The sequence below is a fragment of the Phragmites australis genome, chromosome 3 (genome assembly GCF_958298935.1).
Source record: "Phragmites australis chromosome 3, lpPhrAust1.1, whole genome shotgun sequence".
Taxonomy (NCBI): domain Eukaryota; kingdom Viridiplantae; phylum Streptophyta; class Magnoliopsida; order Poales; family Poaceae; genus Phragmites; species Phragmites australis.
Genome location: NC_084923.1, coordinates 43447419 through 43466837, shown reverse-complemented (window position 1 = coordinate 43466837; position 19419 = coordinate 43447419). Strand labels below are relative to the sequence as shown.

Below are 19419 nucleotides of genomic sequence, written 5' to 3'. Positions count from 1 at the left end.
CCTAATTCCTTGCAATCTAAAACTTGTCTTCCCTACATAAACTAAAATAGCATACAACTATCTCAACCATGGCATTGATACATTGAACATCCGGAGGCCTTGCAGGGTTCAAATTATAGCTGAACTCCCAAATTATCAAAAGGCATGTTGTCCAATATTCAACATCATATCACACTACTAATTAACAAACACCCGACCCGACTATAGCCTCCACGAACGATCGGATTGAATGGACAAGCCTTCATCCATATTAGCACACAGTTCATCATCCGAATTCTAATCAATGGGAAGGACGTCGTCGTCATTAATATCCTTCGATCAAGCTTCCTCTTCAATGGCTACGTTGCTATTGTCGACCAAACCAACTTGGTTGGGCACGACACCGTCGCGCATAGCATCCTCAACTTGGAATACTAGCTACTCTAAGTCCGCTACAATGGAGTCGACCTCAAGAGGGGTTCTGTTGAACTCCACAATAGCAGGGGTGCTATCCGAACTCATGTTGTCGTTGGCCACCTTCTTTAACGCGGATGCCGCCTCCTGCACATGGTCCTACAGGTTTGACACAAGAGTGGTAAGCGCGGCAGCGTCCATCTACAACCACGGAGGAGGGAGTCCATAAGCACGCAAGTCGCTGAAAGCCCTGTAGAAGCCGACATTGCACTGCGATGATGCAGATCCAGGCGCGCGGGCCACCCTACCATCCTTACCCGAGACGACCGACCAAACTGAGACGACGCCTGAGGTCAGCGGTCCCCTCCCCTCGCCCACCCCCACCCACTAGTGGCGCCGTCCGACGCAACGGTAGAACACCTCCACAATCCGAACCTATGTTCCTCCCCTTACTCCGCACGACAACCCACCGCCCCTTCTTCAACCCATTAACGATTTAACTCGCAAAAATCTCATATTCGAATGAGTTTTGAGACAAATTTGTACCTCCCGTCGCCGCTCGTCGTCGCCGCAGCGCCGCATCTAGTCAAGTCGCCCCTTCCCTCCACTCCAACATGTGGATTTATCCTCTGGGAGCTCGTCACCATCGCCACCAACATTTCACCGCCCTCCTCACGCGCGCTGCCGTCACCGCCTCTCGCTTCTGCCTCTTCTACTCGAGCGCAACCTCCACCCACTTCCCCGCTCGATATCTCCGTGAAAGGATAGGAGAGAGGTTCCCTGGGGTGTTGGAGCTCGACGGCTCGTGACGGGAGGCCATTGGAGCTCGCGTGCGGTCCCCATCACGTTATTTTTTCCATTGTGAGGAAAATAGGAACCGTGACGGAAATGGATTGAAGATGATCTTAAATATTATTCTGAGAAAAGCAACTAGCCTACACAAAATATCGAGGCAGTCGTAAACTTGTAAGGAGTTCTCCATTAACAACTACTCTTGCCAATGCTAGTGTACCAGCGTGCTTTGCTTGAGGATTTTCTCTGCCCTCAATTGCACGTCCCATTAAGCAGCCGAAGCGGCAACAATGCCATGCCACGCCACGCCTTTCCCCACCGTCGGCTGATCGGTGTGCGTGACGCCCACGAGGCAACGACTCGGCCGTTGGCTTAAGAGTGTGTTTGGTTGATTGCACGTCTGCCCGTCCTGGATCAGTTAGTCTAGCTTCGAAGCATGCGTCTGTTTTATTTGCTGAACCGGACCAGATCGTCCTACATGGATTCATCCAGATTCTTGGAATATTCAACCGTTTTGCTGGATGGGCCAATGCAGCGAAATCTGCCGCACGGCTTCGTCCAAGACGGAACAACACCCAAGTGAACAATTGCCGAAATTTCCTAAATCAAAATAATGGTCTTCTATTGCTCTAAAAATTCTAAATTTTTTACGTGTTCCATAATGTGATGGACTAATTTTTAAAATCATTTCTAGCACTAGATTATATGGTGAAAAAAAATCCTTTATAATAATTCCTTTATATGTTTTTTATTATTTCATGTGATAATAACAAATAAAAATATATTATTTCTATAAAAATAATTAATTATACAATGGCTTTTAACAACTAAATATGTTCTTGTACCATATCATATATCTATGAGAAATTGACCAAATAATATCCTAATTAATCACTAAGTTAATTATTTACATAATCACGACTTCAACGATTAACCAGAATATCATCCCGATAATCCTGATACGTGTTTTGTGCTGAAGATCGGAATACATGTCTTACCAATATTTAACATCACAATATGACTTAATAAAGAGCGAGTAATTAAGCTTATATTACAAGTTCTTAAGCATTTACAAATTCTTACAATTTACAGCAAAAGAGCTACAATGATACTAAAACTAATCAACCCCTAGATAAATAAAACTATGTAGCGAAAGCTAAAGCTATAAACAACAAAATGAGAATGAAGTCATATGTACTTAGGCTCCATCACAAAAGCACGATCTCCGATTAGTTACCTACTCATGCCCGCCACTCACATCGACGGGCGTGACATAGCCAAAGACCAACTACTTCACGCCGATATCACCTGAAAGAGCAGCGTGAGTACAAAGATACTCGCAAGACTTAATTCGTAATGAGTACTTATAGATAACTTGACTCTAAGGATTATGCATTTAGATGTTAGCAAGAAATCGGCCACATAGTTAAGTAGATTTATATACGAAAGCAGTTTGACATAAATATGTGAGCAACTATACTATACTAAAAGTATCATTCTACCATGTAACCAACATCATGAACATGTAAGTAATTGGAATCATATTAGCATAATTAAATAGAACCATCTTAACCATACCAATCCATAATTGTGACTCTACGGCTGACGTGGATGGACAAAAATATGCTCATGACTGAGAGCATGATAATTCGAATTGATTTTACACCTTGCAGGGGATACTCCTTTACCCACACGCCCTGGGTCCATCCTCTTAGCCTCCAAGGTAACTTTTCTCGTACCCAAAATTACCCACTCGCATATGTCTCTATGGCACTGGGGTTACCACGAGTGTATCTTGGATACCTCCGGCTCCCCGTCACATTGCTTCTCCTCGTTCTTTTTTCATACGCGTCATAGGGCCGTAAGACAAGCATCAACATGGTGTATGATACTAGGCTTACCTTACCATTAGATCAGCATGTTGTGAGTACAGAAAGTGCTAAAGCCAACGACACTGATGGATGATGCTTAACCGATGCAAACGGTCTATGGCATTTGGGTTCCTTTTCCGACATAACTCTAGCACCGTCCACATCTCATCTTATCCTCACACTCAATCATCCCGACATCTTAGTCATGTCCTTTGTGAATAAGTAAGTAAGCCCTAAGCTCGTGAACGGGGATTGAACCATCGCTCGACTTCTACCAAAAGAACTATACATTTCTAAGCATTTCGAGCTACTCTTAAGTTAGATACCGATAATATTATCAAGGCTATAAATATATAGATTACCAACAATACAAGGAAAAGATAATGCATCAATATAGTTTCTACCCGTATCAACACGGCACTCGACTCATTCCCATGCAAATATACATAAAATATAGTTTATCACAATAGACACATATTGATCTAAAATACTAAGAAGAGTATGCTTATATGCTTGCATTACTGCTCTAGCTCTAGTGACTGCTTAATGCTACCCACACAACACTCGCAGAATTCTAGTAGATTAGCGTCACCTTCGCCCATGTTCATGTCACTCTCTGGTTATTTGTTTACTAAAGAAGCATGCAATGATGAGCATGAATGATGTGTAATAATATATACTACAATATGCATAACAACATGTTAAGAGTGTGAGAAATGTGAAAGAATAACAAACTTTGCGACCTAAACCACATCGTAAAACTAACAGGAGGTCAGAGATTCCGAGTTAAAATCGGAACATCCGGGTTCTGGAACCTCTAGGGTGTACTCCGAACAGAGGTTCTCGGTTAGCTTTTTTTGGATTAACTCGAAAGTTCTGGCTAAGTTCAGAACCTCCGGGTTAGACCGGAATGTCTGGGTGAGGCTCCAAGCAAGTGTGCTTGGTTAAAAGCACCACGAAATACCCGGACCCTCCGGGTTTAACCCGGAATATCCGGGTTGGACAGACTTGAACTTCTCAATGACTTTACTCTATCGATTTGATTGGCATGCTAAATCTATCCTACATAGACATACATACATACTATACAAAGGTTTCTAGACCCAAAATGCACCCTAAACCTTAACGAATTTCGAGTAAAAAAAATGGGGTTTTTCCTGGTCTACCTGGAACCTCCGAGTTTAACCTGGACTATCCGGGTTATTGCAAAGAAATCTTTTCGTGGGAAAAAATGGTCGATCCTATTTGCGAGCTTTCTTGATCCAAAGAGAGAAGGTTTTGCAGTAGTTCATAGGGTATAGACCTCACTCACTAACTAGCAACTCGATTTCCTAGCTCAAAACTTATCCAAAATCCTCAAATTCATCCAAGGTTCAAGAACATGAGGCGCTTCACAACTTTGCAACCGAAGCTACAAACTCGGATTTCAACCAATCAAATTGCGTATCTTACAATGAGAGCCTAGAAGACTCCCCTAGTATGCTTTGCCGAGGTCGGTGACCGTTGGTGGAAGGTGAAAAGGCTCAGAAAGAGGAAGAACGCTGGTACTCCTGATGCTTCAATCAAAAACACCAAATGATATCAAAACCAGTTCGAATCCTTCGGAAAAATGAAAATGAATTAGATGGATGAGGAGCTTAGGAGCTAAGAAACACATGAGTACCACATGCATAGCTCGATTTGGCTTCTAGAAGGCGGATTCGAGAAAGAAAGAGAGAGAGCGCTTGAGGGGAGGGAGAGGTGAGCTGCTCCCTTGCCTTGGCCGGTTGGAGAGAGTGTGAGGGAGAGAGAGGGAGCAGGTGGGGCTGTTGTCCAAGGAAGAGAGGGAGTGGTTGTCCACCAATGGCCACCTCATATGCTAGAGAAAGAAGTCTGTTTTAACTATTAATTCTATTCTTTTCTCTTCCAAATTATTTTCTCTTAACCGATTCACTCTAAACGAAATGCTCTAGTGTTCCAAAACAAAAAAATACACAAAATTAAACATAATGGTTATGAAGTATGGTTATGCTTAATTATGTGATTACAGTTTTAGGACGTGACCATATCCAACCAAACACATTCTCATACCATTCCATATATATAACCAAATAACATATATGTACCACTTTATTCAACTTCATTCAACCAACCAAATACTACCTTACTCCCTTCCACCCTCCCACAAACGAATCGAGCCAATGATGCAAACAACTAGTGCTGAATGGTTGTTCGTATAGGAGGAACCTGATCCATGGAAGACACATAACTTTAAATAAAAGCGTGTTTGCTTGTCCATATATATTATTATAGTCTGATTCAGTGGATGTAAATGTACGCATATAATATGGCTCGGGAGGAAAGCCCAATCTAAGTTTCCCTCCACAGTCTCATGCAGACGATCCTATTTATCACTGTCACGAAATCATCTTAATATAAGCTTTAGATTCGATCAATCTCAACTTTTACATCAACTCATACAGATTCAGATTCGATCAATCAAATAGAAATTCGATTTTATCTATCTAGACAAATACAACTAATAAAATATTTTTTTTATAAATATTAGTTCCCTTAGATTGTTTTTTCCTCATCCACGATATAAAATTTATGATAACCAATTACTCCGAGATGATGGATGACCTGATCAGAAAGAATGACAGATAATTAAAAAGAAATTTTATGAGATTTGATCTTTCATATAGATCCGCGCATAGACATGCACGCACGCGCCGTGTAATTGCACCTGCACGGAGCGGATAAGTATCTCACCGAGATCCTACGCACGCACGTGGCCTTATAAAATTTCTTTCACAGATGACTGGGTTGGTTGCATCACGGAGCAAGGCACAAACGCAGTTGCGGGCCACCTAACCTAACCAGGCCTAATCTAATGCAACAACTGCCCCCCTTTTGCGTGGTCAAATCCACTGCTGCCAGGTGACGCAGGGACCTACGCCGGCCGCCGTCGCAGCCGTCACCAGCAAGCGCCGAGCAATAGGAGCCCGAGGCGGGGGCTCGCTCCAAGTTGCAAGCGTTTTTCTACAGTCCGCGGGGTGATCTCTGCGCGTGGCAACTGGCAAGTAAAAAACGGCAGTGGGGGTCTGGATCGGTGCTCGGCTCACGTGGCCCACTGGAGTACACGAGAGAGCGAAAGTCAAAGTGTTAGGCGCCCTAGATTGGCCAACCGGTGGATACCGTGGTCTGACGGGTGACGTGTGGTTGAAGATGAAGGTTGGGGTCTGAGGCAGGATGCTTGTTCAATGTTGTGGATTTTTTTGGGTTTTGATCAAGTAACCAGCTACCATATGCTGCTGCTGTTGTAATGGGTAGTGACATCGCAGGCATTTGTTTAAGCCAGACGGGAAAGGATACATTTTTCACCAGAAGAGAAATTGTACTTTGGAAATGGCAGATCTGATCAAGCAAGCAACGTTTGCTTATAGCCAAAAAAAAAAGAAAAAATGTCATGTCTGAGCCCAGGTTCGAACTGGGGACCTTTAGTGTGTGAGACTAACGTGATAACCAACTACACCACCCAGACGTTTTGCTTCAACGATTTGCCGAAAGTATTAAAACATATATTAGTACACTAATTAACTATTTCCACCTGTTTTACGTCTATCACACCTCGTATGGGTGATGCTTGCGCTCTAATCAGCATGGAAAACAGCTTTCGGGCAGAACATCAAAAAAGGCTTCGATGGACGGGTTTCCTCGAGACAATGTTCTGTTTGGTAGTTGTGGGTAGTGGGTTAAATTTTTTTTACTATTAAAAAAATATGTAGGGATTCTCGTACTAAATGGAACGTCATGCTTTTAGTCATGTAGACTATCTTTAAACTTCGCAGAAATTATTCACCTTATATCATTTAATCTATACTATTTCACTCGTATGTGTTTCGCTCTTATTCTGCTCCCATGTTTCGTCGCTGGCTTGCGCGCTCGCTTGTCCAACGCGTTACATGTAATGCACGTCGGCCGTCTCTCGCAGATTGACACCCGCACATAGCAAGCCCAATAACTATAAAAGAAAAAAGACGCTAATTTTTAAGAAAGCATGCATCCTTAATTGGGAACAAACATACAACTTTCGAACCAGACGTGCTTCTTACAAAGCGCCATAGCTAAAGCAAGAACTGGAACAAGCGAAAAACCCTGACAGAATTTTGGCACACATTTCTCCAGATCATGAACTACTTGTTCTTGTCAAGCCACTCGAGGATTCTTTTCTCCGACTCCGTGCGCTCGTCCTCTTTCTTCTCTCTGGCGGGGCCTTCTATGAGCCCGAAGTAGTCCCTGTAATTTCTCTTGTAGTAATCATCCAGCCTCTAGAACATGAGAAAACAGAAGAATATGATCAGTAGCAGTGTTACATACCGACACCATTCGCAGTTGATTTTTCTAATGGCAGCTCGCCTTTATAATTACCAACTTCTGAATTATTATGGGAGGGCGTGGTTCGAAAAAAATACTGTGGGTGTGACTTTGGAACCTCGACTTGTTTGAGAATTGTAAAGGAGCTGCATATGAAACTTCATTTCTAGAACGAGGATTTAGCTAAAGTTAGCAAGTTAAGGCCCCTTTGGAACACAGGAATTTCATAGGAATTTCACATGAATCAGTTCAATTGCTGCATTCCCGCAGGAATTGGGGAAAAAATCTGCATTCCAAAGGGGGCCTAATAGTCATTCTAATATGTAAGGTACTATACAACTGTAGCTTCGACCTGCAACTAGCACAAAGGTTCCCTTCCTTTTTAAGTCATGAGACATTTACTTCAGAACCAATGAACTACCATTCAGTATTCAGTAGGAAATATAAAACGAGCCTAAATTACAGTATAAGCCTAACTTTCCCCGAAGCTCATCATTTGGACTACTTTACTTCAGCACTCATGTTCCTAGACTAAAAATTTATGCTAATATTTCTGGTTTTCATCGGTCACCCTCGAAAAGTCTCCTTGGTTACTCGGGACCTGTGGAATGATTTAGCCATTTTTCTCAATCAATTGGCAATGTTGGCATACTAAGGAAAAAGAATTGAAAGAAGGCCGCACACCTCCTTGTCATTCTTTTCTTTGTTCTCCTTTGATTTCTTCCGATACTCTGCGTACACGAAGGAAGAAGCTAAATTATCGATATGTCCAAGACAGATAACAGATCATCCGTTAATGTCACTAGCTCGAACCCAGAAAGTCTGATCAAATTCGCACTCACCTTGCAGTAGAGCCTTTCTTGATTCACTGCCGTCTGGTATGGCTGCAGTGGATATCAGCAGAGTGAGAAGGCACCTCCTGTTAACTCCATTCCTCTGGGCCAAGGTGACCACTTGCTGGAGATGCGTTGCCGCCGACTGATGAAAGGATGAAGCTGCAGAGATCGGCCTCCTGATCGGATTCATCAGTTTCCCTTGGGGCTGAGCCATTGGACAGTGTTACTCAATGCTAAGCTGCGATCCTTGATATGTGGAAGTCCTGAGAGGGACGAAGGCCACAGGTTTTTCTGGATGGAAACAGACAGGGAGAACATCTCTAGTACAGTTTGGGTTATGGGCCAAGTTCAGGTTCAGGCTGCCTGGCACATCATTAGTCGTTCCATTTACATCATCTGCAATTTATTTTTGGCTCAGCCTTTGAAAGAGCACGTTAAGCTTTGCCCTTTGCTCAGTTTCTTTTTTAGTAAAAAAGTTCTCAGTAAGACCTTCCAATAATCTAAAAAAATACAGGGTACTAATCCAAGAGAAAAGTTCTCCTGTGATCCATTGTCGGTTCAGTGTACAAAACAATACAAGTCCGTGTAAAATAATCAAGTGGAGGTGGGCCGCGTTCATGTCGTCCCTCAGGATAAGCCCATAGTTCCACACATGTAATCCAACAATGATCTAATTTAGATTTTTTTTAACAAAAAATATTTAGATTTCAGGTTGGATGAAGTCGTGAACAGCTGAGAAGGATGGATGCTTGCCCTGGTTCATTGATTAGCAGAATTTAATTATTGAGAGCATCGTTGACTAAAGTAGTTGACTAACTATAATAGCGTTTCTAACCATTCAAGTCACCTAGTTATAAGGGATGTCATATTAGATTTTGATCTACGTAAAAGAGAAAACGAATGAAGAGAGAAACTAGCTATTAACTAATAGTCAGTCTATAACACTCTCTAAAGACGTATGCAGACTTTAATACACCATATTACATGTGAATTCTAATAAATTTAAAGATTCATGTGTTATCTATATGCGACATGGACAACTTTCGTACTTAGTAGTTGACTATATTATCGAAGATGCTCTAAAGTGAGATTTAAGTCTTCTTTTACCTTTGGTGGAAAAGTCCGATAGAAAGTGTCATTTAAGAAGTTTTACAGCTGTCTTGTCACTTCCACTCCTATTACTCTAGGTGTTTGCATGCGTTCACTTACCCTCAAACCTAGAAAGTCGGATTAAATTCGTGCATATCTTGCTCCGATTTCTTAATCCACTGTTGTCAGGTATGGATGCAGTGGAGGTCATCATACCGAGAAGTCACCTCCATCTAACTCCATTCCTCTGCTCAAAGACGAGTAGTGGACCACTTGCTGGAGATGATCTGTTGTTGACTAGTAATACAAGTGAATACTTAATAGATGATTTTGAAGTATTATTTAATTTATTTTTAAAATTTAAGTAGGTGGAAGTGAATCTGTAGTTTAATTGAGTTTTGGATCGAGCTAATAAAAAAAATACTATCCCTACCGCTGACAGGGATCAGCCTTCTGATTGGATCCATTGGTTTCCCCTGGGATTGAGACACGGGGCTAGGTTGCCATACTTGAGAAGTCCCGAGAGGGATGCAGGCCACGGGTTCTTTTCCGGATGGAAACGGAGAGACCATCTCTGGTACAGGCGTGCAGCTTGGGTTTTGGCCCAGGTTCAGGTTCAAACACGTCATAGTATCATACGTCGTTCCATTTACATCATCTGCGCTCTATTTTTGGTTCAGACTTGCTTGTGGCACGCCAATTTGTTTGTTGCTCATTATCTTTTTGTTCAAAATTTCACAATAATACCTTCCAATAAAGTAAAGAGAAAATACAGCTTAGTAATCCAAGAGAAAAGTTCTCTTGTGATCCATTGTCAGTTTACTGTACAAAGCAATACAAGTTTGCGAATAATAATCAAGCGGAGGTGGGTCGTCGTGCATGTTTTCATCCATCAAGATAAGCCCATACCTCCACGCATGTATGCCTACCTACAATGATCTAATATCAAAACTACAGGTGGCACCTGTTAAAGCATTACATCAATCAAAACCGAGCACAGTGGGCGCTAGCTCTAACAATGGCTCCAATGCACTTGGAGAAAACTTCCGCGCAAACAAGAAGCACATTGTCGCGTTCTGGTTATTGTATAGACAAGTTCGTCCCTCTCGAACTCTCCTTAGGAATTCCTCCGTGATATCGCCCCTGCCAAAAGTGGCTGGATGTGCACCGCCTCTTGACCAATCCACCCAGGTAACACTCCTGTTCGCCAGGCTGTGCGGAGCTTCGATCGTGAGCATTGTAGGGAAATAGTGCTCATCAACATAACAATGAGGTCTGCAAAACTCCTTGAATTTTGGGTAATAGACTATGTCCTTGACAATTGCAATGGCAAGTTCTCTGTCTACTTCAAACCATTGTGAGCCTTTGCGCCATTGTTCAAGTTCAACCTCAGGGGTCATGTTCCAGTTGTACCGCCCGCGTCCATATGGGCCAGGATCATCAAACACCATGACAAAGCTTTGGCTCGAATTTTGGAAGTACTGGTATGTTGTGTTGAAGTCAAATATAGGAATGCAGGACTCAGACACAAGCACAAACCATTCGTTGGATATATCCAGCAAAGCGTTGGCAAGTAGACGTCTCTCAGCATCACACATGGTCATTTGACCCCATTCTGCAACCTGTGATCAGCACACAAATCAAGCAAATATGTCAGGGCATCTCAATACCAGAGACAAGCAACAGAAATTACTCATCCAATTGACCAAACAATACTACGCACCACTATGTTGTATATATTGGTTTACATCATCTACCATCATAGTACTCGGATAACAATCAGTCAATATGTCATGGATCAGGGCCCGTTGGGCCCATTTGGCTGGCCCAACCCAGAGGCGATGGCAGCCAGGGCTAGGGCCACCGCCAGGGAGGGAGCGCATGCCCTAGGGCAGGCCACCACCTTCCTTTCGTCGTCAAGCCGGAGTTGTCGGCAAGATATCTTATTAAAGGAATTAGAGATAAGGTTGTTTAGAAAATTTTAGTTTGTTTAGGTAGGGTGGATCATATCTATAAGATTCCATCCTTACGAATTACTTGGGTTTGAAGTAACTTGTTACTTGTCTCTCCATATGACGAGAGGAGCTGTACCCTTTGGATCAATTAAGAAAAGGAGATTTTCCTCTCCCTCCCTCCAGTGCACTGTTGCCACCTCTCTCTACCCTAGCCGCCACCCTGCTGCCCAGCAGCCGCCACCACCATCTCCAAGCCGGTGACCAAGACGAGTCACTGGCATCGTCCCCGTCTTCCCACCCGGTCCTCCCACCTGATTCCACTACGAGCTTCGCCATCCCCTTCCCACTAATCAATGCCCATCACACAATAACTGTGAAGCCTGCAAGAAACATCTATAGGCATGGTTTTCACACAGTTCAATTAAGGTATGTGCTCCCAATTGTTCATCTGAAAAACCTCCAGAATATGACCGCCATGAGTCCATGACCAAACCCTATAGTCACAACAATGGTCGGTCTTCCCAAAAAACCAAAACCATAACCTTATCAACGGTAAACAAATGATCACTGTAGTCAATGTTTCAGCATGAGTTCTTGTTCATCTTACTTTGATCAATTTCAACTTCAACACAAATGTGCTGTGAAATAGAAAAGGCAATAAAAATTTTGGACTACTTGAGCTTTTGTAAGTTGTAAATGCATACTAAGCTGGAAACAGTTGTCGCTTGATAGTAGGTCTGGTAATATGAGAGGCAGTGCTGCGGATCAGATTTATATCACGTCTCAATGGAGGGTAACTGGCAGTGATATTACAGACACACAGCATAAAATTCAACCTTGTGGGATCGAGAACAGGTTCATAAAAGGCATGTACCAGGAACTTCACTTGTCACAACATACGTGTGAATTTGATCATCTTCTTTCAGTTCAATTCGATTATCTAAACCAGCACCCAACATTTGCAGTGACCCGGGGCTTGGTTAACACACAAGGATGAAACTACAACTCTACGGGATTCCTAGGTGCATTACTCACGGCTTCCTTACTTGCAGTAAGTACCACCACGTTCAGTATATTAAAGCTATTTCTCAAAATAACTGTTCCTTATGATTTCATTAAAGCTACTGATACTTAGGTATTCAGTTACCAACTTGTAAGATCACGTGCAAAATCGTTGAGGAACAGTACAGCAAAGCTCAGTGTACAATTTTAGCACTAAATTGGAGTTTCTTTTTGCTGCCAATCCGTCTAGATCAGCATAAGTTACCAAAGCTACCTACCACGGTTCTACGAACTGGCTGAGCGAAGCAAAGCAAGAGGGAGGCGAGCTAACCTTACTGGGGATTTGGCGTTTGTAGAAGACGGATTCGGAGGTGAAGTTGGCGCGGTAGGATGGAAGCGCGTGCACGTAGATGGAGTAGCGCCCCTCGTGCCCACGGAAGAAACGCTCCCACAGCGGCGCCAGCGGCAACGGGCCGCGCGTGAGGAACATGAAGGCCAATTTGGGCACGCGCCGGAACGGGTACCCACGCACCCGCGGCGCGAAGGACGCACGCCAGAGCAGCTCCTCGTCCGTCATCGGGTGCTCCACGCGTGTTGGAGGCCGCGTCCACCGCTCCAGCCCCTCGGGCTCCTCCTCCGCGGCGGAGGCCCCCAGGCACGGCCGGAACAGCGAGGGCGCGACCGCCGCCACTGCGTGCCGCGCCATGTACATGCCGGCCGCGGACAGCCCCACGCCCAGCAGCAGGAACCCCAGGAACACCTTGAGCATCCCCGTCGGGAACACCCTGCCCTGCCCCTGCGCCCCCGCCTGCCTCGCCTCCTTCACGTCCTCCATGGACGCGACCCGCGCCTGCATCGTGGCGGCTGCGATTTGCGACTAGGATCTCGCCTTGGTGGAATCTCCCAGATGTGAGCTCGAGCCTAGCATATCTCCAGCACGAGGCCGGATCGAGCGCGCCAAGTCGAGGGGCGGCACGTACCAGATCTGGGGGTCGGGCCGGGCTGGCCGGCGGTGGTTGGGGTGGTGCGAACCGGAAGCGGGCGGTTGCGGTGGTGGTGGGTGGGGTTGGAGTGGGACGGGTAGCGTCACGGGCTCGTGCTCCCCAGCAGCAGAGGAGGCGCAGTCGGATGGACAGCTGGACCCGGTTTGCAAAAGGCGTGAAGGGGCTACAGGTTGTCAGGCTCGCGTGTGGGGGGCGGTGTCTGTGGATCAAGTTCGTGGAGGCCTCGTGGCACGGCGATTTCGGTAGACTTCAGGTTCGGTGAAGAGCTGACATTGATGCTTTGCCCTCGATCTTTGCCTCCCGCGGATGTGGGCCGTGGTTTGCGGCTCCGGTGGTGCTGGCTCGTACGGCGAGCCTAATATGTCCCAACCGAATACATCTATTGCAGAAGTCCAATTTTTCAATCTCGAGTTTGATCTTGGTTTAAGCAACCAAGTACAGTTGCAAAAGTCTACAATTTTGAACTACAAAACATTTAAAGTACAGCCCGTCAAACTCCAATGTTTCAGTCTCGAGTATGATCTCGGTTTAAGTTGGTCAACTGAGTACATCTATTGCAAAGTCTAATCTCTCGATCTCGTTTATTTTTATCACAGTTCAATTTTTAATCCGAAACTATGAATCCGTCCCCCTACAATTTTGAACTTACAAAATATTCTGAAGTGGCCAAACATATAGTGGCTTTCGATGACAATTGGTGTTGAAATAAGCTCAAAACTGCCCTTTCTGGTGACAAATCATCATGGAACTCAACCAAATTCACTCTAATTTGTATAAATGTGTAAAGTGGGCATACTACTGGATAGTATATAATGTTGCAAATTGGAAGGTTTTCACGATTCAAGTTGGAAAACAAACCAAGATAACAACTCAAGCTTGAAAAATGATTTTTTATGTCATTTCTTATTTCTAAATTTCAAGGTTAATTAGATTCATGCCATTAATATTTTGCTCGTTTTAAAAAAAATACTATCGGAGGGTTAACTCCTGTCGCAGGGATCCTGAGGGACCCCTTTTTAGAGATTCGGTCAGAGGATGATTCTGAATAAGTTTCCTGGAGAAATAAATAGATATGAATGCGATGGCTGGTGGGGTGGAATGATCTAATGCAGAAAAGAGTAAATGCACTAGAGGTTTAGATAGGTTCGGACCCCACGGAGGCGTAACACCCTACTCTTGTGTGGATGCTATAAATGTCTTGAGAATGTCTCTCAGGAATGTGCTAGTTACAAGAATATCTGTCTATCCTAGAGCCTGGGGCTCCTTGTTCTTCGGCTTCTATGCTCGTACAAAGGTGTTCTTCGATCTGTGTGTATCTGTTGGCTTTGGGTGCTCTTGGACTTCTCGATCTTCTCTACTTCCTTAACTTCTTCAACTGTACAAAGTTTGCCGGGCTTTTTTAGCTTGTCTTTGTCCGTGCTACCGGGCGCTTTAAATACCCGTCGGCAGTGGCGTACCTCGAATGGGAGGGCACGAGTTTCAAGGCACCATAAATGGAAAGGGCGTCATCATAGCCTCTATGCGAAGTGACGGGGGGATTGAAAAAGCGCCTGCGCCTGGTCATCAGTCGTCATGATGGCACTGGCAACGGGCGCCGTGGAGAGGGCCCACCGGGCAGCCGCAGAGCGGCCCGGCGTGCCCGTCTTGTCTTGTTCTCCTGCCACAGCAGCGCAGCAGACGGAACGCCTCGGGCCTTGCGACGTTATCCCGATGCGCGCCGGATGGCACGGGATGTGACCCGTGCATTTAATGTCCCCACGCCCTTCTGCCAGAACATGGCAGGAACTGACACCGAGCGTGGCGGGAGCAGTTGGAGGTGACAGGCCACGCGCGCTCTTAAATGCGACCTCGGGCCTTTCACCGGCTGACACCTCATCGCTGGACCCCTGTGGAGGCCACTGACGGAGGAGGGGCTTCCTGGCTCGTCGGGGAACCGAGTGCTCGGGGGTCACTATTCACCTCCCCGAGCACTCTCTCCCGAGAACGCCCTTCCTTGGTCCTCGGGGAACCGAGTGTTCGAGGGCCACTGTTCATCTCCCCGAGCACTCTCTCACGGTCATGCTTGTATGGATCCTTGGGGAACCGAGTGCTCGGGGGCCGCGGCTCGCAGCCCCGAGCACTCTCTCCCGGAACTTTCTTCAGTGGGTCCTCGGGGTACTCGAGTGCCCGGGGGGCTACTGCTCGCAGCCCCGAGCACACCCCTCCCGGTACTTGGTTCTCCTGGTCGTCGGGGGACTTGGGTGCTCGGGGGTCACCGTTTACCTCCCCGAGCACTTTCTTCCTGGTCACCTTAGTCTTCGCAGATCATCGGGGAACCCGAGCACTCGGGGACTACTGACTGTGGCCCCGAACGCCCTCTCCCGGGACTTAGTCTTTTTTACCTTGCAAAGGTGACCCCGCGGGATGGTGCCACGTGGCGGGTTGCTGGCCTGACCTCGGGATTTGGAGATCCCTGGTTCCTGATTCACCGACAAATACCACTACAAATATTGAAATCAGGACGATGTCATTGTATTAGGTTCAAAACATGCCATTATATAAAAATTTAGACAACATTACTCTCATCTTCTTCTCGAGCACACCATCTCCCCAATCCTTTTCCCATCCTCCATGGTCACCACCAGCTGTGCTCCTTCTCCGGCAACCCCATTCACTCCACTCCTTTGGTCGAACGCTTGTCAACCAGATCCGGTAAGGGATCGACAAATCTATAGAGGTGCAGGGCAAGGGAGTCATCGAGGGACTTGAATAAATCGGTCATGTCCGGGAGCCGCGAGGCGTTGTCGGTGCGAGCCTTGAAGGCAGTTGTGCCCGTGAGTAGCGAGACCTCATCAGCGTTACACCAGAGCTTCTTGGCGGTAGCGTGGTCCCTATTGCGGTCGTTGAGGGACAGGGAGGTTGGCGCCACAGCTACGGCCGATGCCATGGTCATGATGGGAGGGGCATGACTAAGCCATGCTCTTGGACAACAAATGACGACGGTAGCGGGTTCATCCATGGTATGTGGGGACGGTGGAGGCAGAGCAAGAGCGCAAGCGGTCAGATGAGTCAAAGCTGAGCTTCTATGGCTCGTCTGCAGCTAGGTTAGCGTTGGAGTCACCGTTGTGAAGCATTGTTGTTGTTACGCGCGACGTGGTGGGTGGATTGATGTGGGCTACCGCGGCAACTGCGGGAGACATGGGATGAGGAGTTGAAAAGAAAAGGAGAACAAGAAAGATGGATATGTTGAAGATGATGGCATTTATGTCCAATACGTGCAAAATAGTAAACCGGTGGCATGTTTTGAACCATATGCAAATTATAACGGCACATGTCAGATTTCAATCTTTGTAGTAGCATTTTTCAAAACTGGAAAAATTGTAATGGCATGAGTATAGTTAACTCAAATTTCAAGAGGTAAATCCTAGGAGTCGTATTTTGCATACAAAAATAGTTCATATCCAGTTTTGTTTTATGAAGCGCATGAAAGTGAAGTCAAAGTTTGTCGTGCTAAGATAGAGCTTAACAAAATTAGCTACCCATGTTTTAGTTAAGAAACTTGGTGACTAAATAACACAACTGATTTTTTCAAGAGAAACATTTTTGAGGAGGAGAGTGGATGAACACAAGGGAAGATTTAACTACCTTAGTCTCACAATTAACAATTGTAATAACTTTGTTTGGGAGGAGAGCTGACGAGCATCCAGATAGATTCAACTACCCAAATCTTAGGATAATGGACAATGAAGCATTGGTTATTTGCATGTGTTGATCAAAGGATTTAGGTGAGAAGAGATGAAGGGACATTTGCAAATATGTAGGGAGGGTTATACTGGTAGAAGGAGATGACATGGTTTTTGTGGGAGGTGAAAGAAACTTCGCATCAAGACATGTTGTAATTTTTGGAAGAGGCACACTTACCTAAATCTCAATTATGGTGTTGTTAACCTAAAGAACTAGAGTGAAAATAACGCATATAATGAAATTGTTTTTACTGACATCCTTTGGCATTGATATAGGAGAAGACACACACACACACACACACACACACACACACACACACACACACACACACACACACACACATATATATATATAAGTATCTAGGCATCTCTTACCATGGTAACTTGCAAACACTATAAGTATCTAGGCCTCTAATTCGAGTTTTGATGGTTAATGGCAACACGATCATCGTGGCTAACGTATTTGACATATGATTATTGAAAGTTAGGTCATGATGATGATTCTTGGGTATTCTTAACCTCCAGTCAAAAGATATGCACGAAGATTAATGACTATTTAGTCCTAAATGTCATAATGAGTTGGGTTGACACTTAGAGTAGATAAGTTTATTGTTTTTCCTTTAGCCGTACTATTAAGAGGTTTAAGAATAGTAGTTTGAGCTAAAAAGATAGATGTGATGCACACTAGTTAAATCTAACGCTAGATAGCTCAGATGAAGCCTAAGAAAGCAAAGATAGAGGATGAAACAAAGTTTGTATTGAATTGAAGAAGACCAATTTTTTATGCATCAGATAATTACATCGGAGTGAATTTACATAGAGGTATTTTTTAGTGAATTTTTGAAGTTGTAAACACTGGATAGTCCGATTGGTTCATCAGAGTATTGTACACTAGATGATCTCTCTGGTGATCATCAGAGATTCACCAAAGTAAGTTTGTAGAAGAGGGCTTCAAAGGCTATGCACACCAGATATTTCAATATTGGCACTCAAATCTCACTTGATCAATCGGTGAGTGTTGTCATAAAGTAACATCTAGTTTATGAAGGTCCAATGCTTCTAAACACGTGATCATCCAATGAAGGCAATTTTTCTGGCTCGAGGGGCAACGACTAGTTTATGGTGGTTGACTATAAATACACCCCCATTGTGTCATGAAGACTCTTTTAGCTGATGGTTGAGCTCATTTACATCCTTAGAGAGTCCAAAGAAAGGAAAACACTTGAGTAATTTACAAGTTTCTTAATTGTAAGATTAATGACATCATTAGTGTTACGAGAGTAGATTTAGTGTGCACCCACCTATCTTTTTGGCTTAGATTAGGTCAAGTGACGTTCTTAGCTTGTTACCATTGGTAATTGGCATTATCTAGATAGCTTGGTAGCAATTGGTCTTAGTGAGCTTTATGGTGAACCGATTGTTGAAGCCTTAAGATGAAGATGTGCCAGTTTGGAATCCACCGATCCAGAGTAGAAAACTACTACTACTAGACATCACTTTTCCCCTTATGCGGGATCAAGAGGGAGGTATACCTTTACGCGGATGCTCCAACGAGTACTAAAGAGAGTGTCAACTACTCGATACCTCAAGAAAAAAAATCGAGTCTCCCTATCCCTCGCTCTCTTTACAATTTGAGCAATTTGCTTCTAGCATTTTATTTTCACAATTTACATTCTTGCAATTTTCTTTAGTAGGATTATCATGCCGAGTAGAGATAGAACTTGGTTGAGTTTCTCTGTGCATAGGATAGTTCACCTATAAACTAGTACATATCTAGGTTAAGGTTGTTTAATTTCATTGCAATAGTCTCTATAATAGAAAAAGTTTTAGAATCTAATTCACTCCTCTTTGGTATCTTGATCCTTTAGAAGACATAACATTGTTAAGCCATGTTAGCGCCCATCCTAGCTCTCGGTCTTATCCACTGCTACAGTAGTTCCTAGGTGACTCTGAAATCTGGCATCATTCTCGTCCAACCCCTACCTCTGGCTTGCCTCTCCGGCATCGGATGTGTGGGGATATCAACGGATCGACGCCGGATGTAGTTTGTAGGGTAGTTTACTAGTTGGTTTCGGTGTAGTTTTGGTAGCTTTGGTTTGCCTCGGTGGTACCGTCAGCGATGACTCCATGCGAGCTTTTGTTTCTGTTGGCTTTTTCCGGTGATGTTGCCCTCTCCGTCGTAATCCCTAGGGAGAGCCATGGCAGGTTGGTTCGCTTTTGTGTTTGTGTATGTGTGATATGTATTCCGTGTCTCATCGGTATCTTTGGCGACACCATCTCTAGTGATGTCGAGGTGAGGTTAGTCTTGCTGTTTCTTGCGATTGGGATGGAACTTCACATTTCCCCATATTCGTGTTTTGTTTTCTAGGTCGGCGATTTGGTCATCGGTGCTAGCATTT

At 44.6% G+C, this 19419-nt stretch overlaps 2 protein-coding genes and 1 non-coding gene across 3 annotated transcripts; all 3 read right to left on the bottom strand.

Moving 5' to 3' along the window:
- Positions 1 to 6505: 6505 nt before the first annotated feature.
- On the bottom strand, positions 6506 to 6579 carry TRNAV-CAC (transfer RNA valine (anticodon CAC)). The gene has a single exon. It is a non-coding gene; the product is annotated as a tRNA-Val (tRNA).
- A 465-nt stretch (positions 6580 to 7044) lies between these two features.
- Positions 7045 to 8552, bottom strand: LOC133913231 (uncharacterized). The gene is made up of 3 exons (XM_062356318.1): positions 8255 to 8552; positions 8097 to 8143; positions 7045 to 7366 (listed from the first exon to the last, which is right to left on the bottom strand). The coding sequence occupies exons 1-3, from the start codon at positions 8460 to 8462 to the stop codon at positions 7232 to 7234; spliced, it is 390 nt and encodes a 129-aa protein (XP_062212302.1). The 5' UTR covers positions 8463 to 8552; the 3' UTR covers positions 7045 to 7231.
- A 1471-nt stretch (positions 8553 to 10023) lies between these two features.
- Positions 10024 to 13455, bottom strand: LOC133913230 (glycosyltransferase BC10-like). Its single transcript, XM_062356317.1, has 2 exons — positions 12626 to 13455; positions 10024 to 10959 (listed from the first exon to the last, which is right to left on the bottom strand). The coding sequence occupies exons 1-2, from the start codon at positions 13148 to 13150 to the stop codon at positions 10318 to 10320; spliced, it is 1167 nt and encodes a 388-aa protein (XP_062212301.1). The 5' UTR covers positions 13151 to 13455; the 3' UTR covers positions 10024 to 10317.
- Positions 13456 to 19419: the final 5964 nt, after the last annotated feature.